Source organism: Equus quagga, unplaced genomic scaffold, assembly GCF_021613505.1.
Source record: "Equus quagga isolate Etosha38 unplaced genomic scaffold, UCLA_HA_Equagga_1.0 73442_RagTag, whole genome shotgun sequence".
NCBI classification, from domain to species: Eukaryota; Metazoa; Chordata; class Mammalia; order Perissodactyla; family Equidae; genus Equus; species Equus quagga.
This window is the reverse complement of record NW_025802777.1, coordinates 12,960,392-12,985,993: the sequence shown is the minus strand read 5'-3', so window position 1 is coordinate 12,985,993 and position 25,602 is coordinate 12,960,392. Positions and strand designations below refer to the sequence as shown.

The 25,602-nt window shown below is 39.9% G+C and overlaps 1 protein-coding gene across 1 annotated transcript in view; it reads right to left on the bottom strand.

The window, feature by feature from the left end:
• Positions 1-25,602, bottom strand: part of LOC124234316 (glutamate receptor ionotropic, kainate 1) — a 358,033-nt gene that overhangs the window by 104,446 nt on the left and 227,985 nt on the right. Inside the window, exon 4 of the mRNA XM_046651630.1 lies at positions 15,073-15,254. Within this exon, the coding sequence (XP_046507586.1) occupies positions 15,073-15,254 (182 nt within the window). The remainder of the gene's footprint in view (positions 1-15,072; positions 15,255-25,602) is intronic.

Genomic DNA, 25,602 nt, shown 5'->3' with positions numbered 1-25,602 from the left:
AAAAAATAAAATCTTAAAAAAAAGAATTCCCCATTCTTGACTTTCCTCTCTAGTGCCTGGGTCAGTGTCTTCTGATTCTTCTCTTGAATTTCCTAGAAATGGAAATTAAGAAACAAGTATAGTCATGGGTCATTGACCTGTCAACTTTGTGGACTCTCTAGGGCCCAGGTGAATGAGAAACTTCTAGATAAGAATAAAAGCAATAGCACCAAAGGCGGCGCTTTTTAAATAATTGTCCTTATAATGGTCTGCAGACTGGTTGTGGCTGGCAACACTGTCATCTAATAGTGGTATACTTTATAAATAAAAATATTGCCTTTACATGATGATTTTCTCTCTGCATGTTGGTATTTCAACCAAAAGTCATTAAGGTATTAAGAAAATGTCACATCAAGATAAATGTCAGTTTTTCAAATAAAAAGTATAAGCATGATATGGAGAGTTTCCTCATAGTTACTTGCAAAACTGACCTTTTCTTAAGAAACACTACCTTCTTTGAATTTTGATACCGTCTTTGGCTGCTGCGCTGACCAGCTGGTGCTGACCTAGGCAGTGTACACGCTCTACCAAGGCAGAAACTAGTTTGGGCTCCATTTAAATCATTTTTAATGGAACAAAAGCATCACATGACACACACTAATATGTAATAAATGCGGCTGTCAAGACTATTTGTATTGATGGCATAGTCCCATTCATTGCTTCTACTAATATATTCTTTTAAGAATGCTTGTTTTCTAACAGAATTATTCTTATTAAATAACCCTTTGACATCATATTGCTTTAGAGCGGTAGACAGTAAAAAACTTCAGCCCTTTCAATAACATTATGTATTTATAATAGGGATGGTATTGAGTATCTACTACTCTTCTTGACTTTTGAAAGTCCTATGTGTGGACGTCATTAGTGACATTATCAATTTCCCAATTTGAAGGGCACATGATAAGATTGCATTTCTTGGCCCCTTATGCTTGGGTCAGGCCATACTCTGGTTTTGGCTGAGGAGACGGGAAAAATGCTGACATATGTCACCCTCCAGAGATCTCACTCCCCTTGCATGGTTGTTAGTGCCAAAAGAAGCATTTTCCTTCTGAATAAATATAACTTTCTGTTGCATGAATACTTCAAATTATGTAAGTGCTCTTATTTCTGACTATGTTTTGATTGCTAAGGAGGTTAGGGTCAAAATTGTGGGTTCTCTCTTAGCGATTAGTCAGAACATAAGATATGTATTCTACACATGCTGTCATTCAGCTTTGTGTGTGGGTTTTTTTTTTTTTTTTACCTAATATTCCCCTTTGTACCATCTCCTTTCCTCATTTAAAAAGACTTAGTACGTTGTTTTAAATGCATTTTGCTAGGTTTCTTCAATTCTTTGTACAACAAAGATACAATGAATAAATAAGTAATTATGGTTGGGAGAAACAATAATTTTCTCCCATAAAGAGAAGTGAACTATTCAGATCTGATGTAGCTGGGTTGGGTTAGAGTAATAAAAACGTCCTCTCAACAAGACACAATTCATAGTTAACCATACACCTATGTCCCTGCAGAATCAATTGTAAGAACTGAAAAGAGACTGTGATGGTTAATTTCATGTGTCAACTTGACTGAGCCAAGGGGTGCTCAGGTTAGACATAATTTCCAGGCGTGTCTGTAAAGGTGTTTCAGAATCACAATCAGTGAACTCAGTAAAGCAGAAGGCCCTCCTCAATGTGGAAGGTATTATCTAATCCACTGAGGGGCTGAATAGAACAAAATGGCAGAGGAAGGAGGAATTCACCCCTTTATCTTCCTGCCTGACTGGCTGATCTGTACATCAGTCTTCTCCCGCCCTTGAACTGAGACTTTCACCATCGTTTCTCCCGGTTCTCAGGCCTTCAGACTCGGACTGGACCTAAACCACCAGCTTTCCTGGGTCTCCAGCTTGCAGATGGCAAGAAGAACTCAGCCTCCACAGTCACGTAAACCAATTCCTCATAATAAATCTCTTCGCATATATATATCCTAGTGGTTCTGTTTCTCTGGAGAACCCTGCCTAATACCGAGAATAATACAAAAAGACTAAAATCCCTGCATACTTATGACTTTCCATTTTCTCTAGATAACATAATCCTTAAACCAGCCAGAGGAAGTGTGTTTGATACCTATTTGAAGGCTTTCTCTATGTTGTGCTATTATGGAAATGCAACATGAACATTCTGTTATTTCAGTGGCTAGAAAATAATTAGTTTTCATTTCTTTGTAGTTAAAATGAATCATCAGAAGGTAGAATAAAACTCATTGGCATTGACTCTTGAAAGAACAATTCTAATGGCCCCACTGTTATCAGTATACTCTGGGATACATTATTACTCATTAACAATGGTGGCCCCACCTCGGCTCAGCTCTCTCTGGAGATTTTGCCATAGAACGCTCACAACCTTCTTCACAGTAGCATCGACTCTCCTCAGTCTAGCCCTGTTGTCCTTGGCAAAGATTATCTCTTAGATTTAGGTGGGTGAAGTTATCACATATCACATGCAGACTGAGCAGCACAAAGACCATATTTTAGTTTGTCTTAAGAGCCCCCATTCAAGTCTAGATGAAGACGACCAAGATAGCTTGTGGGGTCTAATTCTTGTGATTGGTGACAGAGTTGGCCTATAAGATAACTGGAACGTCTCTGGGTAAAAGTCTTCCAATAACACGCCCTGGTGTCTTAAGAAGCCTGCGCCATATTTCAACCTGCTCATTTTCCAGAAGGCAATGCAGTGCTATGGAGAAGCAACAAAAAATTCTCCACAAATTCTCAGCATCCATTGCTAAAGGCAATCCATGTGTCACAAATAATTGGCGTAATGCTGCTATCATAGTAGCAAAAACTTAAAATGGAACCTGGAGTACTCCTAAGAGATTTTGAGGTATCTTATAATATTTATAAGGGTTTTTATGACTACTTCTTTCCGTTGAAAAATAGGTGTCTTAGGAGTTTATATTGACTAACCTGAAGAATATTGCTCCTTTTATAGCCTTCTCAATATCGGGATAAATTCTAAACCATCAGACCTGATTTCCACTCGATAATTTCAAGTGAACAACTTCCAAATGTGTGACATGCAATGTGGCTAAAATAAGGGTTTTATCTCAAGATAGAAATAAGTTATTTCAGGATAAGAATAATCTTCAGGAAACCAGGTGAATGATATCAAGTCTCAGAGCAGCAATTTTAAGAAGAAATTTCGATCTCTAGGGTGTAGCTCTTTCTCAACTGCCAACTGTGGTCCCTTAGGCTGCATCTACACTATCCTCTGAGCAGGATGCACATTTAGTAACACAATTTTTAATCTCGGTCATCAGTAGAACAAGTTAGGTATAAGCAGGCCTTTAGATCAGTCTTTATTGTTATAAAAAAAAAAAAAGAGAGACATTCATGCCACATGGAATGATTACAACTTACATCTACAAAAGTAACAGTGGAATGTAGAAAATAGCATTGGATCCCAGAATACCTTGACGTATAGAAAATACCCGTATCCTTATGGAGTAGGCCTACTAGAAATGTCCGTATCCTAATTTCCAGAGTCTATTAATATGTTACTTTACATGGAAAAAGGAACTTTGCAGATGTGATTAAGTTAAGGATCTTAATTTATGGGAAGATTACCCCGGGGTATTACTATGGATTATCCAGGTGGGTCTAATGTGAACACGAAGATCCTCATAAGATGGAAGCAGAAGAGTCAGAAGGTGGAAAAGATGAGGTGAAGATGGAAACAGAAGGGAGAAAAGACAATGTGATCCGGGGCTACACACCAAGGAATGAGGACAGCTCCTAGCAGCTGTTAAAATGCAAGGAACTGGATGCTCCCCTGAAGCCTTGACAAGGAATGCAGCCCTGTCAACACCTTGATTTTAGACTTCTGACCTCCAGAACCGTAAGAGAATAAATCTGTATTTTTTTTTTTTTTGAGGAAGATTAACCCTGAGAAACCTGCTGCCAAACCTCCTCTTTTTGCTGAGGAAGGCTGGCCCTGAGCTAACATCCATGCCCATCTTCCTCTACTTTATATGTGGGACGCCTTCCACAGCATGGCGTGCCAAGCGGTGCCATGTCCACACCTGGGATCCAGGTCTGTGAACCCCGGGCCGCTGAGAAGCAGAACGTGTGATCTTAACTGCTGCACTACCGGGCTGGCCCCTAAATCTGTATTGCTTTAAACCACTATCTTATGATAATTAGTTACAGCAGCAAAGGAAACCAATACACCTCATTTGCTCATCTTTCCATGATTAAGGCACATGAGACTGTACAACTTTGATATTAATATCAGGTACATGTATCAAGAGCAAAATGACTTGTTTGAAGTGAAAAACTTTATACATTTCTCTGTGCCCCTCCATTCACATACACATACTAACCACGTGCATACAAGCTACCCACAAAGGAAGTTCAGGGTTTTTCCTTCCATTGGGCTGTGGTGTTACACCATTTACAAACCCAGGCCACTTTCCTCCTACCTCCAAGTGAAATTCAAAGAACAGCAAAGGATATTCCATAAAGTGTTGGTGAATGAAACAGCTGTTTTATTTGGGAGTGTCTTTCAGTCTTAATCCCTTTATAGGCTTCTCTCTCCAGAGGTATGGTCAGAAGGAGAAGGGAAGCTGATGCTAATAGATATTAATAAATGGAGTGGAAGCCAATGAGGTTTAGTTTAGCTTCAGAAGATAATCCCACCAGAAGAGCCAGATTGCATCACCGGGTGCACAAGAAGAGATTATGCTCTTTCAGGAATACAGACTGCAGACAACAAAGCAGGAAGAAGAGATTTCCCCTGCAAAACAAAATAGGCCACCTGGAAAATAGGAGAGTGGAGCTTTTGGAGGATTACATGAACCTAAAGAATAAACTCTGCAACATCTGGGGAAAATTGGTGGAAGGACGACGTGTCAGAAAGTGGAAGAAAAGTTTTAACAGCAAAGTACTGAACAGGTCCAGAAGCTGGAAAGTTAACAAAGAATACATTGTACTCTTTTTTGCAATAAGCTTCTTTCATAATGGTGGTAATAAAAACTATACCTCAAATTTACTTGAAGGTAGCATTTTGAGAGAGAGATGGGCATGCAGCCATTAAATGGCGGTCTTGCTGGTCTCATAAAATATCTATAGCCTAGTAAAGTCATCATGAATCTGGGTCCTGTTTCTCAGCTTTTTTGGCTTTTTGGATGACTAAATTTTGTCAATTTATCTGATAACTATCAGGCTTAGAGAATAATTATTTACATCAGTGTTTCTCAGTGCATTAGAATCTCTAAAGAACTTTTAAAAAATACCAATGCCTGTATCCCATTTCTAAATATTCTGATTTATTTGGTCTGGGATATGTTCTAGGCATTGGTATCCCATAAAAGCTCTCCAGGTGATTTCCATGAAGCCAGAGCTAAGAACCACTGATTTACGTTAATCGAACTCATATTGTTATGCCATAGCAATAATGGTCATAGCTACTATTTGCTGAGTACTACAACATGTCCATTGCTGTAATAAGTTCTTTATATACTATTGGGGAGAAAGCATTATCCTCAATGGATAGATCTGAAAGATGGAGCATAGTTATAGTATTTGAACCCAGGTTTGATTTGAGTCCTGGGCTGTTTGTGCTATATTAATTTACCAATTGATAATAGGAGGTGTATGTGGCAGGAAAGTCAATAATTTGCACAAAGTCCTTCTGGACTGTGAGAAACCAAATAAAAGCATATGGTTGTTTGGTGAGAGCAAAGTTAGAACCATGGGAGTTGTGGCTTTATCTTAAGAATGAATCCAGTAAGCTGAGAAAGTTTGCGAAGTTGCCCATCTCTTTTCGAGTGAGCCTCCTGTCCAGATTGCTGGACCCAGCTGTAAAATGTTGTGCTTTGGATGATCTTGCAGGTACCACGTCTTCCTCTTTTTGCCAGGAATTCAGACCCACATTGCTCTTCTATTATAACGTCTCTTTAGATATGAAAATTAATTAGATCCTGATTTTACATTCCTTTGGTGATGTTTGCAAAGAACTGTAATCTCCTGAATGGATTTACCTTTCATCAAGAAAGGAGCGTTTGTCAAAAAATTGTAACAGATTTTGTTTTTTGTTAAACTTTTTAGTAGATATAGTAATAGATATTTTTGTGTACTAAATGTTACAATGGCAGCAGGCACAATGTGGAGAGGGTTTTGCATGGCATGCTAAACAATGTGTCCTTTATACTGAAGACAATGAGAGGGTGAAGGGAAGGGCTCAGAAATTTCAAACATGAGAGTGATAGGTCAGATATTTTATTTAGAAAGAACAGTTTTTGAGGCTACATGGAGGCTGGATGGGGAGGAGGGGGGAGGGGACTTGTGGCAGAGAGATCAACGGTGCTAATACAGAAGGAAGATGATGAGAGAGTAGAGAAAAGAAGGCTGAATCTGAAACATATTCAGAAGGTAGAATCTACGTTTGGTAACTAATAAATCAGAAAGGTGAGGGAGAGTCAAGTGGATTCTTAGGTTTCTGGCTTGGGTCAGTGGATGGTATTTCTAGGCACCAAGACAGGCACAGGAGGAGAAACTGGTTGGTTGGAAAAAGATGAGGAAGAAGATGTAATGTTTTGAGTTTGGCATGGAGGTTTAACGACATTGGCAAAATCTTCATAAGGTAGAGAGACTTGGTAAGTTGAGCTGACAGGAGACTTGGGAACCACTGCTGAGATACAGTGTGATATAGTAGGAGGTGATGTAGTGATAGTTGAGATTGGGAAGCACTGTATCACTCTTGTAGTTTTGTCTAGACATAATACCACTAGTAATATTGATGATGATGATCTCTAACATGTTGAATATTTCATGCATCAGTGGTGGGCTTAATTACTTATAGGCGTTGTCATATTTAACTTTTCTCAAAGTGAAGTATGAACTATGACATTTCCAATTTACAGATGTAGAAAATAACAAATCACTGGGTCCTCCACTATATCACCTTATTCAAAACATTGGAGTTTTTTGTGATGTTTTATTTCCCCTTTACTCTGGTACAGTCTTTAGCACATAGAAAACATCCAACACATGTTAACTGAATAAATGATGAAATTTACATCTTACAGGGTTACCCTCATAATAGAAAGGACTTGGCCAACAGTCATGGGGAAAGTAGAGTGGAGGGATCTTTTTGGTAAAATCTTGCATTTATGAAGGGTTGAAGAAGCAGATGTGGTTAACATGGAGAAGTGATTTTTTAACCTACTTCAGTCTTCAGGCTTCTTTAGGGAATCTGGTAGAAGCCAGGGATCCTCTCCCCTGAAAAAGGGATACTGGGGGGCATGAAGATACCCCAAATTTTGAATAAAGCTGAAGTTCACTGATCCTGCTAGAGGTTTATGACATGCTTTGCTATACACATGTTCAAGTTCTTTCACGACTTCTAAGTTACCTCCACTTCTGTTGCAAGGATGATTTCTCTTACCGCCTATTACAGCCAAATTTTGTTGTAGCTAGAAGTAAGCATTAGAGCATTTCTGAGGAATACACGTGATTTTTATTACCTCCTAATTCAGATTGAAACAAATCTAAGTCATTTTCCAAATCTGCTCTTTGGAGGTTTTTTAAAATCTGCAAATGATCATCCCGTATACTAAAAATATGGACAAAGTACAAATCCCTTTAGTAAATTGTTGGTTATCCACAGAGGTCAATTAATTCTTGTGTATCTTTAATAACATACTCATATCCATGAACTGCTTCTTACCACCCAAACCAACTATGTGCTCAGGAAATGTAAATAGATTTTAATATTAGACTGAGAGAAACATAATCAGAATGAGAATGTGCTGCCAAAATAATTATATAATAGACTACAAATTATCATCCAGTTAGTATAAATTGAGATTTATCATTATTACGCTGTCAGAATTTATCCTAAGTAATGAACTTATCATCAATTAACTGTCGCAAAGACTACTAAACGACTCTAGGAACTTTAAAAGAGAATGAACTGCTTAATTAGTTCCCCATTTCTTTGAGAGTCTACTAAGTACAAGGCAATGTGCCAGTTCTTTGTGTCTAGACACTAGTAAGAGGATTCTTGATCATTTGGGGGCACGGAAGCTCAGAGCTGAAGGGAACCTCAGCAACATTAGAATCCAACAATCCTACTTTACCGATGAGGTAACCGGGTTGAAGAAGAGTCAACAGACTTGCTCAAAGCGGCATATTGAGAAGGTCCAAGCAACTCAGGTCATAGACACGTTAGACCCTGGTTTGAAATTCCAGCCTTGCCATTGAGTGCATGACCTTGGAACTTTATTTTTCTCCTTTACAAAGATGAGATAATTTGAGAGGATAAAAAAAATCTCATTTCGGTCAAATGCATAGCACATTCTGGCACACAGTGAGTACTCAATAAATGGTAATTATTTCATTCTTTTAGGGGAAGAGCAAAATTTGACACTGGATCTCCCAACTTTCAGTGTAAGCGGTAGTCACTGTCCCTTACTGCTTTAGAAATGAGCTTCATAGTCTCCAACCAGTTTGTAGGCATTGGATAGCTATGCTCTTGTCTTTTTGTCTGAAGGGGGCAGAGATTTAGGTTTTTTATTCTTGTTTTCACAGTTGTATCTTCATCATCTTCGATCAGTGCTCAACAAATGTGTGTGGAATGAAAAAATGAATTTCTCTCCTGTGTCCCTACCACATCCTCTGCTGGGCTTCAATACAATCAGCATTCCTTGAGGACTTGTGTAAACTAGAAATGATTGGATGTTTGAGAATAAAATGGAACGATTCCATTCAAGAAGTGCAAAACTTAACGAGAATGCATTCCAGGTGCCATTACTAGGAGAAGCAGTTGACGTCTTGGGATACACAACATTAGCAGAACAGGATACTTTCTCTTCCTATTAAATCCTGAGATAAGATGCAAATTCCAGCCAGCCACTTGCTGGCTCTGTGACCTTGGGCAAGTTACAAAATCTTTCTGAGCTCTTTCAGTTTCTTGGAAACAAAATATTCTCATAAAAATGGACTGATTGATGCCATCACCTACTTAGCACGTGACTGGCACACAGTAAGTCTTCAGTAAATAGTAGCGCCTAAAGTCTTTGGCCTATTTTATGTGTTTATGACTAGAAATGATGGACTTGAGGATCTGACTTAGTAGGTGCAGGTTCCAAACACAGTTTTGCAACCTCTTTGCATGTCGCAGCTGTACTGCTCAACTTGGTGTTTTCTGTCCTGAAAGTTGAAGACTGAGAGTGCTTCTGTCCTGTGGAAATATGAAATGAAACCCATCTAACCGCCTCTGTTTGCCCCAGTCACCGCTGGTAGGCACAACTTATATGAGGAAACAATCGATGCACAAAATTATTTAATTAATCAGCATTGCCATAGCACTTCCCTGGAAGAAGGAAGCCAGGCGTTAAAAACACATTTTTTCCCTGGCCTTGTTTTTATGTTAATTGAAAGAAAAGAAAAAAATAAGAATGCACAAATGTTGACAGGAGAAAACGCAATGTAATTCGACAAAATATTTTGGTACTAAAACGTTTCCTGGAGACTAATGGCTCAATTATAGCTTAATACTCATTGCCAAAAGTGTTGTGAGGGGAAAGAAAAAATCTCTCCTCTGATGTACTTGTTCATGTAAACAAGGGAGCAGGTTCCCTGTGTCAGAAACAGTGTGTTCCCACTCACCCACTGGCTGCTCTCCAGCTCAGGGAATTGGCCCAGCCCTGAGGCAGCTTCCCTGCTGGATAGAGCACCACACCGTCCCTCCCTCCCCATCAGAGAACCATTAGGATGCCAGGCTACTGTGCTTGAAATAGGGACTTGTGTTCTCAATTCTATTACAGGATTTGAAAGTGACTATGCAGTTCTCCAAAGAGGCCAATTTATTTTCAGGTAGTGGAATCGTAGGCTAAAATGCATTACAGTTCTTAATAATGTAGGATTTCAGGGGTTGAATGAAACCTTCCTTTTGAGGAAACTGAGGCACAGAGGAGCAACTTATTCAAATGTGCTTGGCGGAGTTGAGAGTACGGAGGGGAGGGGGAAGGAAGGTGATTTTGGAGATTACTTATTAAGAGCTCCTAGCACATTTCTTGGATCACTCATTCATCCATTTCATGAATTCATTCAACAGAGCTCTACTGAGTACTCACTATGTGTCAAGCAATCCAGTAGGTTCTGGGGATTTAGGAGACGCAGACAAAGAAGGCTTCTGTACTCTTGGAGCTCACAGTATACTAGGGGATATGGATAACAAGAGAAGGTCCTTAATTAATTATAGATTTTTATCTGGGTTACAGAACAACCAAGTAGACTGCAAGGTCATAGGGAATCAAGAGACAAGTGTGAAGGATTAGGTGAGGCCAACTTTGGGAAGAAACGTTGCAGGTGTTGGCAACTTTAAGTGCAAAGATGGTGAAGTGGGAGAAGGAGGGCATGTTATGTGACAAGGTAGAGTGCCTCTGAAACAGAGTATCAGAGGCCCAGGCTGGCAAGGAGGCTGGAGAGAGAGGCAAGGTCAGTTCACATAGGCCACAGATTTTGGCAGTAAGAGCATGCTCAGTATGTGGTAGATGAAATTATTACTAACTTTGAGCTTCAATGTTCATTTGCAAAAGAGGGATCATACCAATTATATCGAGGGTTATTGTATCAAGTAAAGAAGATGGTTGCTTATCACCCACCATGGCACTAGGCCCTTGATAGGAGTTCCACCTGGAGTTATTTCTACCCTGTGACTCTTCTTTAAATTCATCTCCCAGAAGCCACTGAGTGTGAATAATCACATTCAAAAGGAGCAAGTGAGGGTGCAAGTAGGGTGGGCAGTGAAGAGTCAGGTGGATGATGGGACTTGGGGGAAATGGGTCAGGCAGGGGCTGGGACCTGGGGTTTTCACATTGAAGGCAAATTAAGTAAGGATCAGCATCCTCAAAAAGCAGAGGATGCTTGCTGGGAGGCGGTGGGTGGACAGGGAGAGAAAAGGACACCAAGTGACCTGATGGGTCCCATGCGCATTTATGATCCCATGTGCTGCTGATTGTTGGGGCCACTTTTAAATGGCAGAACTTCATGAAAGCAGTTTGTTCATATGAAAGCCCTGCTCTTCTGTAGCCTAATCGAGTCTTGACATTTGAATTTCTAACTAATTTTTGGGAAATAACTTTTCAGATTCTCATCATATAGTACTTGTTCAATATGAATAGAAATAATTACTTCGCTAGAGTGATTAGCATGCCCAAGAATAACTATAGACTTTTTCCCAATTTTTACTTTTAGATAAATGTCAAATATCTTCTTTAAAGTGCATTTGATTTCTTTTTTCTTAAGAATCATTAAAAAGTGGTAAAACACGATGAGTTGCAGAGAAGTACAGGAAAATAATGGAAATATGCATGAGAAGAAAGCCAAGTTGACCTGGCAGAGAAAATTTTCTCAGCAGTGATTTTATTTTATTGTTTTGAGGAAGATTAGCCCTGATCTAACATGCACTGCCAATCTTCCTCTTTTTGCTGAGGAAGATTGGCTCTGAGCTAACATCCATGCCCATCTTCCTGTATTTTATATGTGGGATGCTTGCCACAGAATGGCTTGATAAGCAGTGTGTAGGTCTGTGCCTGGGATCTGAACTGGCGAACCCCAGGCTGCTGAAGCTGAAGGTGCGAACTTAACTGCTAGGCCATCAGCCAGCACCTCAGCAGTCACAAAGGAAGTCAAAGTTATTCATACTAATTTCTTCCAAAGGAGACCAGCAGCAAGTGCTTGTGTTTTCCCCAGAAGTTTCTGGAAGCCTACTTTAGAATGGAATTGTTATCCATTCAGAATGGGGGCCCTTCAAGGTAAAGTGGGCACACAGGCTCTAAGATCAGGTGGGTCTGGAGACCATATGGGAGCCTGGCTATGCAAAGAGTGACCTTGTATGGACACTTAACCCATCTGAGCTTCAGTTTTCTCAACTGTGAAGTGAGAATACCAAATTTACCTCAGGGGTTGGTTGAGATCTCATGAGACAATATACAGGATGCCAGGTGCCAGTGGTGGCACATGAGTAAAAGAGATAGCTCTTTCCTTCCTTTCTTTCCCTCTGATAGAAAAAGATTGGTTAAGTGGTGACTGGAATCAGGACCCTGAACCCTCAGCATTCCTAGAGAAGCACTCAGTAGATGGCAGTGGGAAGATTTCTCTTTGTTTCCACAGATTGTTGCCCAGGGCTAATGCAACAAGTCAAACTGGATCACACAGAGTATTGTGCCTCATTTTGTATTTATTTATTTTTTTGAGTAAGATTAGCCCTGAGCTAACATCTGCCACCAATCCTCCTCTTTTTGCTGAGGAAGATTGGCCCTGAGTTAACATCCGTGCCCATCTTCCTCTACTTTATATGTGGGATGCCGCCCACAGCATGGCTTGACAAGCAGTGCGTAGGTCTGCACCCAGGATCTGAACCGGGGAACCCCGGGCTGCCGAAGCAGACTGTGCAACCTTAACAACTGTGCCACTGGGCCAGCCCCATATCGGACTTCATTTTGCCGAGAATAGAAAGTCCAGAAGTCTTCAGTATCACTTTTCAAACCATAACAGCCTCTTGGAGGTCCCTTAAGCCAACCTGGGTCCTCTACTGCAATTGCAAAAAGTGCGATTGTACTTTCCCAAGCAGTAAAGTAGGGCTCCCACGCTGGAACCTTGACAAAGGTTTTCCTCCCTCCCCAATATTTGCAGATCATTAGTCTAGAACAAAAAATGGACGAACGTTCTCTTTAGTCGCTTCCCCTAAGCTTCACAGCCAATCTTACCACTCACGTGATTAGGAAAGTAAACAAGATAAACATGTGAAGAGAGAGAACGGAGAAAAAAGTAAGTCCATAGTTATTGCAAAGCTGGACTGATTTCCCTGCTTCCTGCCCCCTTCAGACATTTCTTGAGAGGGCTTCTCTTAGAGGGGTTTTTAGTTTGTTTTTTCAAAAATTGTCATTCGAATGTTGTAATCTCTATGCTACCAAGAAAGAGTCACTTTAATTCCATGTATCACAATGGAGGGGAAAAATTTAACAGATCTTTCCTATGCCCACCATGCATTTCTTTCGCCTATTCTAAGCCTGCCCTTTGGGAGAGATGTGGCCCGTTATGGGAGCCAAATGGGTATCTAACCAAGAGAAGTCTCATCAGCAGATCATCCTCTTAAATGTGGCGGAAGTCCCCAGCCTCTGTCATAGCAGGTTGTTGGGAAGGGGGGCTTCTTTGCATTTTGCGGGCTACACATAAAACCTGGATGTTTTTCTCACTCTGGTCCACACTCCATTATACACTTTAATGAACTGTATTAAAGTTCTCGAATGAAGCCTTAAGATAGAGGGTTGCTGATTGTATTTATTTACCCTTAAAGCTCTTTAGTTGCTGATATCGCTGCAACATGATTGCTTTCTTTAGTGACAGATAATTATAATATCTAAAGATTTGTTAATGCAACTGTAGGCTAGAAGTAAGTAACAGATGCTCTCCGCCTAACTTGAGAAGCGACATTCTATAGTGCAGAAAGCACTGGATGGGATAAAGGAGGCTGAGTGCCAGTTCCTGGCTGTGTGACTCTGGGAAAGTTACTTCATCTCCTATAAAGTGATAGGATTAGCCTTGATAATGTCTAGGATTGTTTCCAACTGCTACTTTAGATATGTTCTATGATACTATTAAATAGAATTTTTAGAGTAACCATCCAGGAGATCATAGAGACATCCAGTCTACTTGCCTGATTGTCTCCTGTCAGTGCAGTTAAAAACTTAACTCTGAAGTCAGTGGCTTCAGAAAGATGCCTTCAAGTATGGGATACAGCACTGGAAAGTCAGGTTGGATGACTGCTATAAGAGGGCTCTTCCAAGGGATTCACAAATCCACAGTCCTGCATGTGTGTGGAGAGATTGGTCTACTTATGAAATTAGTGCCCATTACCAGTCAACCGCACAGCACACTCCAGACCTTTAAAACTAGGGAGTGCAATGACAGCTTGTGCCATTTCAGATAAGAACATTGCCTTATGCCATAGTAACCACTTAAGTTAAATCCAAAGAGAAACCCATTAGGCCACATAAATATAACCTGGCTATTTTTACTTATTTCCCCCCAAATTCTATCCCCTGATCTTTTATTAATGCTTCTATTTTAAACATCTGGTTAGCCTTTCCCATTGTCTTTGTGCCGGGATTTCGCAACCTCATACTATTGGCATTTTAGGCTACATAGCTCATTGTTGTGGGGGATGCCCTGTGCATCGAAGGATGTTTAGCAGCATCCTTTACCACTTGCCAGTAGAGTGCCACTGTCCCCAATATGACAACCATAAATGTCACCAGACAGTGCCAAAAATTCCTGAGGGGGCAAAATCACTCTGAGTCAAGAACCGCTAGTCTATGCTTTATTTTTTTAATTCTGATTTTTCTTTGCTGGGCATAAGACCAGTGCTATATCTTGAAGCGCTCAGAAATTATTACTCTGTTGTCGCTATTATTCTTCTTAACATTACTAACAGCTTTCATTTATATAAGATTTCACAATTTATCAAGTGTTTCCTCCTCCATCATCTGTGGAGCTTAATGCATGGCGGCTCATTGTCTACAACAAATTAGGAGAACCATCTTTTGTGTGACTGTCTCTGTGTTCCCTCCTCACTATGCTTGGAATCCTGCATGTTTGATGAAAGAGGTCTTGCCATGAGGAAGATGTATTTAGGACAAGTCAGGCATTGTGTAAATGAAATCCAGCTCAGCCTTTTCAGTAGACATAAAGGAAGAGATGCTTAATCACCTTGAAATGACACCCTTCTCTCAACCTCTGCTGGCCGGATCTACATACCTCCCAGGTGGTACACAGGACCACACATCTACAACTACGTATTGACGGGTGGCTTCATTGAAATCCCTGAGCCCTTTGGCTCTTTAAAAGAATTCTGAAAAACTTCAATCTTCAGCCTAAACTGGACTGCTACAATTTTATCCTGCTGCACTAAGGGAAACCAGATGGCATTTTTGAGAAAGAGAAATGAACATTTCCCCCACACTTCCGCCTCCTCCCTGCCGTCTTACCTGCTTAAGGATTTCAGCGGCTGTTTCATGTGAACAATCAAATATCACATAGAACTCCTTGCCCTTCTTCATCTCCTTGAGTAAAGGCTTGGCATCTTTATTCCCAGAGGGCAGCTGGCGGATTTTGATTTTAATGTTATATCTGGAGGGAGCTTTGATGAGCTCTTGTAGACGAATTAGACCTAGAAAATGACATCCAATCATGCAACAAACTGTTCTGTAGAAAAAGTATTTGTTTATTGCCATTTACAGTCAAATTCATATCACTCTCAAAATGTATCAAGAGGCCACCTACCTAAAGTTTACACTATTGACTTCTCATTTATCATTCCTCTTTCAGTGGTAGATTAGACTGTATTTTCCTCGTGTGGGTATGTGTGGCTTGGAAGCACAATTTTCCCAAGTGTATTTTGAATTTATTTAGAATGCAATTGTCCTCTCCAGCTTTCAGCCAACACCTTAAATCTTTAACAAATCAAGTCTGTAACTGTAAAATGTTTGCAAACAAAAAGTTGCTTGAAGTTTCCAAAGGTGCTACATGAAATGGATAAGACCTGCTCACTTAAAAAAAACAATGGAATACTAGAATTTCTTGGGGCTGTAAACCTTTGTAAGCCTTTCATCAAGTATTTATATATAACATACTGTTTACCAGCTAATTGGTTGGGCTGCTATAAATAATCTTCCAGTTCCTGCCATACAAACTATTTACAAATGACTCATTATATTCTCTTCAATATAATTCCACGTAGACTTGGAAAATGTTTCTTGATAAAGAAAAAAGACCATAAGATTTTTAGATATGATAAAAAAAGCAGAAACAAAATGCTTTAAAAATCTACCATTGATAATTGCAGGAAAGTATATCCAGCCAACTAACTTGATGGAGAATGTTTGATTTATCACAGATATGAATCTACTGAGCTGCACTGTTTTTTGACAGAAGTGCTCTGCTAGGGCAAGACAAACAGCTGTATAAAACCTTTCTCTTATTTCCCCAAATGTTAACTGATGCTTGCTACACTGTGTGATGTTGGTTCTCTCTCAAGGACTCCCATTGCATTGGAAAATTGACTTTTACTTTTTTTATTACACACTTCTGTGCCTTCAGGATTTGTCAGCTCCAAAAAGTCAATAGGAAATATTAAGCTTTATCAGCATTCAGATGGAAATTGTGGTATGGACTATGCAAGATAGAGCATGGATGCCAGCTACCTCTGGAGTTGATGCATTTCTTTCATTGTCTCGTTTTATTTAGTTATTTTTTTCCCCCAGAAGGTACATTTTTGTGACTCAAATGTTACAAGTTTCCTCCAAAACCATGCTGATGTACAGTAAATTTGTCATTAAGTTACTCTTCAGAGTCAAATGGATGGGGCAATGAGAGGAGGAGTGGTAGGAACAAATCAAGATTTAGCCCTCGTTATCCATTTTTATTTTTTTACATAAAAATGGAAAGTGTGAGAATGATAGCCTTCCTGGGCTCTTGCTTGCTTTCAAATCAATCAACCTGATGGAAATCTCTCAAGTACCAATAATGAACCACTTGTCCTCTTACTTCCAGAATCTGTTGTCCTGAGCCATGATGAGTAATAAAAATGGAAGAAAATGGAGCACAGGACATGCATATTTGTTATTTGTTATATTTGTTAATCCTCACAATAATCCTATGAAGCAAGCATTATTATCTTCATCATTTCAAATAGGGAAACCAAGGCTCAGTGTAATTAAATAACTTAGAGCAACAAAGATGGTTCGGAGGAGCCACGGATTCAGATTGCTGTCTGTGAGCCCAGTGTTCGACCCTTCCACTTCACCATCCTGCCTTACAAATACAAATTGTTGGTGCTGAGGGAGTGTATGTAGCTTTGGGTTGTTTGATGAGATGAAGAAAAAATAGAAACAGGGACTCATTCGCTTTTCCTCTTTACCCCAGGTTGCTTGCCTCTCTCTTCTGTCTTTTCCTATTGCCCTCCTGCTTTGCAATCACATATAATTTTTTTTTCGCTTGAGCATGACCACAAAAGGAGATCCATGTGACCTTTAAATAAAACGGGAAAACCATTTTAAAAGCGCATTTCACATGAGCTGCAGTGAACTGCTCTTTCTTCTTTGCCGAATGGAATGTCAGTCTCGAAGTGCGTCTTCCTATCTTGATGACTCACACACACGTTTATGGCATTCAAAGTTGAATATGTTTTCTCACTTCATTCATTAATTTTTATGGGAAAACATTTTCTGGATGCTCATTTTATGCCAGGCCCCATGCTAAGTGCTGGGGGTACAACATGATAAGGTTCTCACAGCCCATAGGAGGATTTCATCTCATCAACTCTTATGATGTGGTTGGGGCATCAATTACTACTTAATTTTATCAATTATGAGCTGAGGTCTATGAAGCCTCGAGTAGCTTGCTCAAGGTCCTGTTGATGAGGATCAAGGCTGCCCCAGGGAGAAAAGCCCAAGGCATCCTGGCCTACATACTGATCTACATCATCCTCTGGGAAGCACAGGACATACTGACCTGATCCGACCTGATCTGATTCTTAGCCAAAGTTATAGGACCACCCACTCATCTGCACTGATACCATTTTAATGACTGTTTTACATAATCTTTCCTTTGTCTTGTAAAGAAATAATTCACATATCTATGCCTTATAAATTTAGCCCTACCCTCAACCCATGCTGCAACTCTTCACTGCCCATAGGTCCTGTCCCCAAGCTACTCCATGCTACTCTCTGAATAAAAAAGCACTACGGCCAGACCTTGCGAGTCCAAGAAATCTTTCTTTTGACTCCTCAGCTTGCCAAGCCTGCATCAGTGTGACTATTAAGTGGCAGATCTATGGCTTAAAGCCAGGTCCACCTGCTGACTCTCAATCTAGGGCTCTTTTCACCAAATCAGTGGCCCCTCCTGACTTTTAGATTTCAGATCAACTGACTGAATAACTAAGTATAAATAAATAACTGCATAAATAAACAGAGAAAGAAACCCTTGGACCAGCATAAAGTTCAACCTTTATTTGACAAGTGAGGCCCTTAATAAACACACTTCCTCCTCCCCTCAAAGAAAGTGACTATGCATTTTCACAATTGTTTCATAAAAGAAAGTTATTTTAATGTCAATAGAGGAGAAAGAAGAACAACTCAGACCAGTTTCTAATTGGACTAAATTTATCTTTTGGAAAAACTCACTATTAAGCCCCTCATTTTCTCCTTTTTTCTACATACAGGTGAATCAGTCACTAGAAGGGAGAGGATCAGCAGATTTAGAGATTACAGACTCAAATTATGGGAAGAAGAATGAGCTGGTGAGTCTTACATTTCTCTTCCCACAGCAATGGTTTGCTTAAAAAAAAAGCCCTCTTCCTTCAATAGCAAACATTGTAGAATTTACAATTTAAAAGGCTTTTTTAGTTCACAGGAGACAAAATTTCAAGACAGTTTTTCCTTTTATTTGCATTTTGCAGGAATCCGTCACTCATTTGCACTTCGTTGTAAAGAATAGCTAAAATTATTTGCTAAACAAATAATTCCAGGACTTCAGGGAATGGAAATTGTTTCAGACACACCTCCTAACTTTGCTAATGGTCCCCCTGGGTTTGGATGCTGGCCTGATGGAGTGACCCAGTGCTTCCAGGACTGGACTCCAGTTGCAGAGAATGGTAATGATACACACAAAGCTGCTAACGGTGAGTGATGGGTTTCTAGGCCTCCAAGTGGAGGCACTTTAAAAATAAAATGTAGATCAGGAGACAACCAAATAAACCCAGGACTCTTCAAAACTGCAATAAAACTGACCAGGACTCTTCAAATGTGTCTCATGAAACAGAGAGGAAGGCTGAACTGTTTTAAACCAAAGGAGATTAAAAGGACGTGACAACTACATGCAAAGAGTGATCCTGGATTCAAAAAAATGCTGTAAGGACAATTATTGGGACAATTATAATAACTGAAATATGGTGTATATATATAGAGAGAGAGAGGGAGTGTGTGTGTGTGTGTGTGAGAGTGTGTGTGTGTGTGTGTGTGTGTGTGTGAGATCAAGTCCTGTTTATTTTAGCAGCATAAACAGCAGAACCAGGAAGGAGTGCTGAGAAAAAGACAGCAGTCCCCCGACAGGGCCAGATCCAGCACAGGCTCTGTCTGTGTGCGTGATCAAGGCTGACCCAGCAGCCCCCATCAGCCTTTTCCTGGGAGGAGAGAGTATGAGGACAACATGGGCACAGAGGACCTCCATGAAGGTTGACTCTGGGTCCCTCTGGACCAGGTGAAAAAGGCCAGATGGCCCACAACATCCTTGGCCAAGAGCACTCCAAGCTGGCTGTCTGTGCCTGGGGCAAAGCCACACTCTGGAGGAGAAACCCTGGTGCCTTCTGGTCACTGGGAAGGCCCCAGTGTTTAAGAACAACCTGTACTGAGGTCTTCTGGCCAGCAAGCACCTGCTCCCCATGTCCTCGGACATCTCTGCAGAGCCCTTTCTTTTTACTATTATCATGTTTACATATGATAATAGTGTTGTATTAGTGTTAAGTTTCCTGTATTTGATAATTCAGTGTGGTTATAACAAAGAGGGTCCTAGTTCTTAGGAAATACACTCTAACGTGTTTAGGGGTAAAATGGTCATGATGTCTGTCGCTTAATTTCAAATGGTTCAACAACTACGGTTATTGTTGTTGTTATAGTTGTTTTCATATTGAGAGAATAATAGAGCACTAAAGCTCTATTGGCCAAATGACAGCAATGGCTGAATCTAGATGAAGGGCGTACAGGAGTTTCCTGTGTGTTTCTTGCAACTTTTCTATAAGTTCAAATCTTTCTAAATAAAAAGACCAAACATGGAGATACAAGAGAATACCAGAAGAACCTTCTTCCTCCACTCCCATCCCCAAGAATGCAACTGGAAGCTACACTTTTGGTTTGAAAAGTGCTTTAGAGCAAGGAGCCTATTTATTTCACGGGAGCTCGACCGGGACTCCGAATATGGAGATAACTTTCAAATATGTTCAAATGGCCAATTCTAAACACTTGCTACTCTTTGCACTCAGAGATGGCACAGAAAAATGCTGATTTGCATGCACATCGAGTAACTCTGGGAACAGGTGGAGCATATGGAGGAGAAAAAAAGAACCTGCTATTTCCAGTGAGTGTTTAAAATTTCCCATGCCTCCTCCTTAAGTAATAATAAACGTTGCTATTTACATTGCCCCTTTTTATGAAGTATGCTACATGCCTTATAAATAGCTCAATAAACCTCAGAATATACCTCCAGGATGGATAGGTGTCAGTGCTATTTTGCGGTAAGGAAAGCGAGGCACAGTGAGGTTGTTTGGAGCGGCCCCGAAAATGAGTCACAGATGCCAGGAATTGGAAGGGACCGTAAAGGTCAACCCCTACTGGAAGCATGAATCCCCTCTATATAAGCTGCTGCTGAACACCTCGTCTTTTGAGAAATTCTCTACCTCACATTGAAGCCCAAGCCATTTCTGGACAGCTTTGGTTATATTTAATGAGCATCAGTTCAAATGCAAAGTACCTCGGTCTTTCTTGAGTCTTAATCCAATTCCCTGTTCATTAAACCACGTCAGCGGGTTTGATGCCATAAAAATGATTGTAATAAACCACTGGGACCCAAAAATAAGATCGCACATTTTAAATGTTAATTTCTTCTTCATTTGAACTTAGAAACAGGCAAAATGGCATTTCACAAACTTATCGGTGTATTAATATACCCAAATCTAATAAGGTTCTTAAGGGAATCTATCTTCCCTCCAGAGGGGAGGAAAAATCAGAACTGAGAAATGAAAATGGGTAAGTGAGTGAGTTATCTGGGGAAATAGAGCACTTTCAAGTGCAGATTTCATAAATATGACTTTTCGAAAGTGCATCCAAAAAAAAAAAAAAAAGCTAGAGGCTTCCCAAAAGAAAAATTGTGTCTCTTAATCGCAAAGGACCTCATAGAAGAGTCTAGTCAAAATGTTTGAGATTAACTCTGTTGTAGTTAGCTCCACCGGCATATTTTGGTCCTGAATTCTGGCTAATGTTAATAGTAGCTAAAAGTGATACACCTGGCGTGCAACATCTGAAGATGGGTTTCCTGGGCAGCCTTCTGAAAATATGAATAGGGTTCTGGTCAGGGGATTGCAGTGGGTGGATAAGAAGAGTAGAAAAGAGTGAGGCAGAGAAAAAAAGGAACTTTCATTGTGCAGCTATGTCAGATGGAATTGTGGGAGGGCATGTAGCAGAAGTGTTGGCTAGCACCAGTGGTCATGACAACACAGTGGGGTAAGTTGTGATTGCTGAGGTGAAAGGATTCCCTTATTCTTCTACTTGGCACTATGTACAGAATATTTTTCATTTTGACTTGGTCACCATTGCCAAAATGTCTAATTTTCTTCAAGTCTAATTTTCAGCCTCTGTCAAGATTCTTGGTTCTGGATAATGTATTCTTTCTGTATTCTACAGGAAAACGGAGGGAAACAAAATAGATCCATCAAGTCCAAGTCGCTATTTAAATCCGGTCATAAGAACAGCTATTTCACTTATTTACAGGGTGGATGAGCATATTAAATGAGTTAATTATATAAAGTATTTAGAACAGGGTGTGGCATATAGTCAGCACTCAAGAATTGAGTTACTATTGGGATTTTTATGGTTATCATTTCTTTTGTGTTTTCTTCTTTAATGTTTCTTTCCATCACTGATATTTTTATGTATGTTAATCTTATGTCAAATTAACTCTCATTGCAAAGCTTTGAGACTATGGTTTAGTGACAGTTAATAGCTCTTTATTGTGGCCTGCAGTTTAGAAATCTCATGGCTCTAACGTGTTGAGATAAACGACTTAAGGCAACCACGGTTCAAAAAACAACCTCTTAAAGGCTATGTGCTGTGAACTCAGGGCTAGAGGCATCTGGCTGGAACTCACTTCCTTGATGGCCTCATCTAGTCCCATCTATGTGCTGAGGACTCCCAATTTAGTATCTCTAGCCCACACCACATTCCTGAACTCTAGACTCATACATTAACTACCTCCTAATCACCTCCATTTGGATGTCTAATAGACATCTCAAATTCAAGCTTAACATGTTCATGACTGAACTCTTAACATCATCCTTATCCCTCCAAACTAGCTCCACCTTTACATTTCCCCATCTCAGGTGATGGCAACTCCATCCTTTGGCTTAGACCAAAAGGCTGAGTCATCTTTGACTCCTCTATTTCTTTCTCATCCAGGCTCCACTTCTTCAGGGCATTATGCCAGCTCAATATTCAAAATATTTCCAGAATCTGGCCATTTCTTACTCCTCTGTTCCTATCACCTTTATCTCTTGCCTTGATTTCTCTAGGAGCCACCTGTTTTTACCCTTGCCTCCCTATATTTTATTCTCAATACAACAGCCAGAGTAATCTTTTCATGATGTAAGTCTGATCATGTGGCTCCTCTGCTGAAAACTCTGCAAGGGCTTCCCATTTCATGAGGAGCGGAAGCTCTTCCATGGTCCACAAAACCCTCTATGATCTACAAGGCCATCCTATCGGACTTAGTGTCACACCATCCTTCCCTGCTCACTCTGATCCAACCACACTGCCCTCCTTGTTTGTTATAAATAAAACTTTATTGAAACACGCCACCCTCAATCATTTACATATTGTCTATGGTTGCTTTCTTGCTGCCTCTGCAGTGTGGAGTAGTTGTGACTGAGATCTTATGGCCCATAAAACTTAAGCTATATACTATCCGAATCTTCAGAGAAAAAGTTTGCCGGCTCCTGTTCTACAGAAATGGCTTGGGCTACATTTCGCTAAGATTGGCCTTGAGAAAGCAGAAAGTGCTGACTAACCTCCACACTGCATTTGGTGCTCAGCTTCTCAGCTCTTTTTTGATGTGTGTGAAGGGATAGAAGCCAGGCTTCCACCAGGGGTCTAATGAAGCAGAGGGGATGACCAGTGAGCAGCAATTCTCATTGCCTAGGGTCACCTCTGAATGTGGGAATCAGAGAGAAGTAGGTGACTGATGAGAAGAACATCCAGGCAACGGAGAAAGAGCGAGATGAAGCGAGACAAAACTTTTCTCCCCGCAACAGTTCTCTAGGGTCTTCCTACATTTTCGCTTTTAGAGGACAGAATTCTGCTTGTTGGTGTTTAGTGAATTGAATCTTGTCCTTAGAGACATGCACAGTGATCCCATTGATTCAATGGGCGTCATGGGCCATTCATTCCCACAGACATCTGTGCTGGCTTTAGGCTATTTAGCAAACTCCTAACCAAATCCCAACAAAGTGTTTTTTAATGAGTACTTAATTCTGGTGTGAGGGCAGGTGCTGAGCACACCTAAGTCCTTTCTTTTCCTTCAGGTTTAGCAAGTTTCTCCTTTTTATGGTTTGATAATTACTGCAACCAAAACCCTGAGTCAAGCAGTATTAAACCCACTCAAAGTCAAGAGATGCCTGCTTTTATTGATCTCAGTTGACCTGTTTACTCTCTGAATTCCAATTTAATGGCTCAATTGATTATTCATTTGCATTTTTAATGTCTTTGTGAGCAAAATCATTTTCACATGAATCATCTCTAACTTAATGGGCAACATACAAACTCATTTTGGATTTTCAATTTCAGCATTTATGGAGCAACCGAGTTCAGGTGAACTTAGTGATGAAAAGGAGATTTCAGTTTCTTGTACAAGATGATAGAAATGATAGTTTGATTTTTCTCTTGTGCAAAAGCACCATCACTTATGGGTGCTCACCTGAAATCAGAAGGATGGTTAGGACATCAACTTTTGTGTCATCCTTTTACAAATTGTATTTTGTCTACACACAATTTGAAATCTACAATTACGCTCACACCTGGAGTTGAACTCTTCCTTAAATGCAGAAGTTTCAATATCATTCATTGATTTCTTTTTCTTTTAGATGGTCCTGCTTTGCTGGAGATGGTAGAAATAGTGAAGGAAAATTATACTATAGAGTGTACTATGTAATGTGAAGCAATATGATTTTATCAGCTCACGGAATTCTCTATTTACAACGGTATGCGACACGGAAGATCTGACTACACTTACGTTTACAATATAATATTCCATCTCAAGGCTCTTTATATATGCTTGTGGAGTTCATTTGATAATATGTTTTCTTCCTTCACAGCGAGCAGGTGAAGCTCTAAAAATATGACTGCCTGTGGCTTATGCTCCCCAGTAGGACCGTTTTGAATACAATATTTATAAATTATATATCCAATCACCTACCCTTACTTCTTCCTAAAATAAGATGAAGTACAAAAAATATATAAATGCATATTTCCAGCCAGAATAGTCACTTTTATCTGACAGTTTAAAATGAAACCAGAGTTTAGTGCCAAATAGAGGAGGCTCCCTATCCATCCTCAGGGGAACAGTAAGAGCTAGTGCTTGGTGAAAATGACAGTGAAGAATGAAATACTATTAAAAAGTTTGAAAATGATTTGCTTTATTAATCTTCACTGATAATTTTATTAGTCTTGTTACCAAATGTGTAGATCAAGAAAAGGAGCTAATTTTAATTCTTGGAGAAAAGATATTCAGAAAGTAAATAGTATTATTCCTTCCACACGTTATTACTAAGGCCTTTCCTATATGCCAGGATTATTTGGGAAGTAGATTATAAAAATAAGTTAAAATTCCAATTTTTAGGAATTCCTAGTCTCACAGATATGGAAACAGATCGTTGAAACGTGTGATATAATGCATATATTTACAAAGTGGTATTGAAGTCTATGGTGGTCTCAGAGAGCTTCAAGGTAGCAGTGATATTTGAGCGTGATCATGGAGAATGGGCGAGCTCACCACCTTGGGGGCTGTGCAGAGGATCGTCATGCACAGTGAGGAGCCAGCCTCAGAAAAGAAGAGTCGGGATGAACGTGGGGGTATTAAAGGAATGATTGACTTTTCATTCACAGCTGATGTGAAAGAATAGGGAATGTAGAGAAACTAGTGCCTGGTTAATGAAGATGTAAAGGGCTGAAGAATGAACAGATTGAAATTAGAAAGACAGACTTATGTAGACAATGGAGAGTCATCAGAAGAATTTAAACTGAATGAACCACATTTCCATCCTTCATCCTAAAACAGTAGGTGGAACTTTATTCAGGGCTCATCACAGGGGGTTCTTAATCTCTTTCCCATGAAATGGTCCCCTTTATTGATACAACCTCTAACTGGATTCCTCTTTGTTAACCTACTTTAGAAACTTTTCTAGATATTTACATAGCTACTTATAAAGCTGGAATTTTCAAACTTTCTCGGCATTATTTAAAGAATGGAATCATGATCACAGTCAATATGGCTGGATAAATGAAATTACATCTTTAATATCCTCACTGGATTACAATATTTATCAAAAAAGTGATATTTCTTTTAAAAAAAATCCCCCTAAACATGATGATTAAAGGAACATCAGAAAGGATCAATTCACCAAAAGGAAATGGAATTACCTACACATGGCGTTCCTAAATTAGAAACTCCATTAACTTCACGTAAAAGAGCATTTTCAG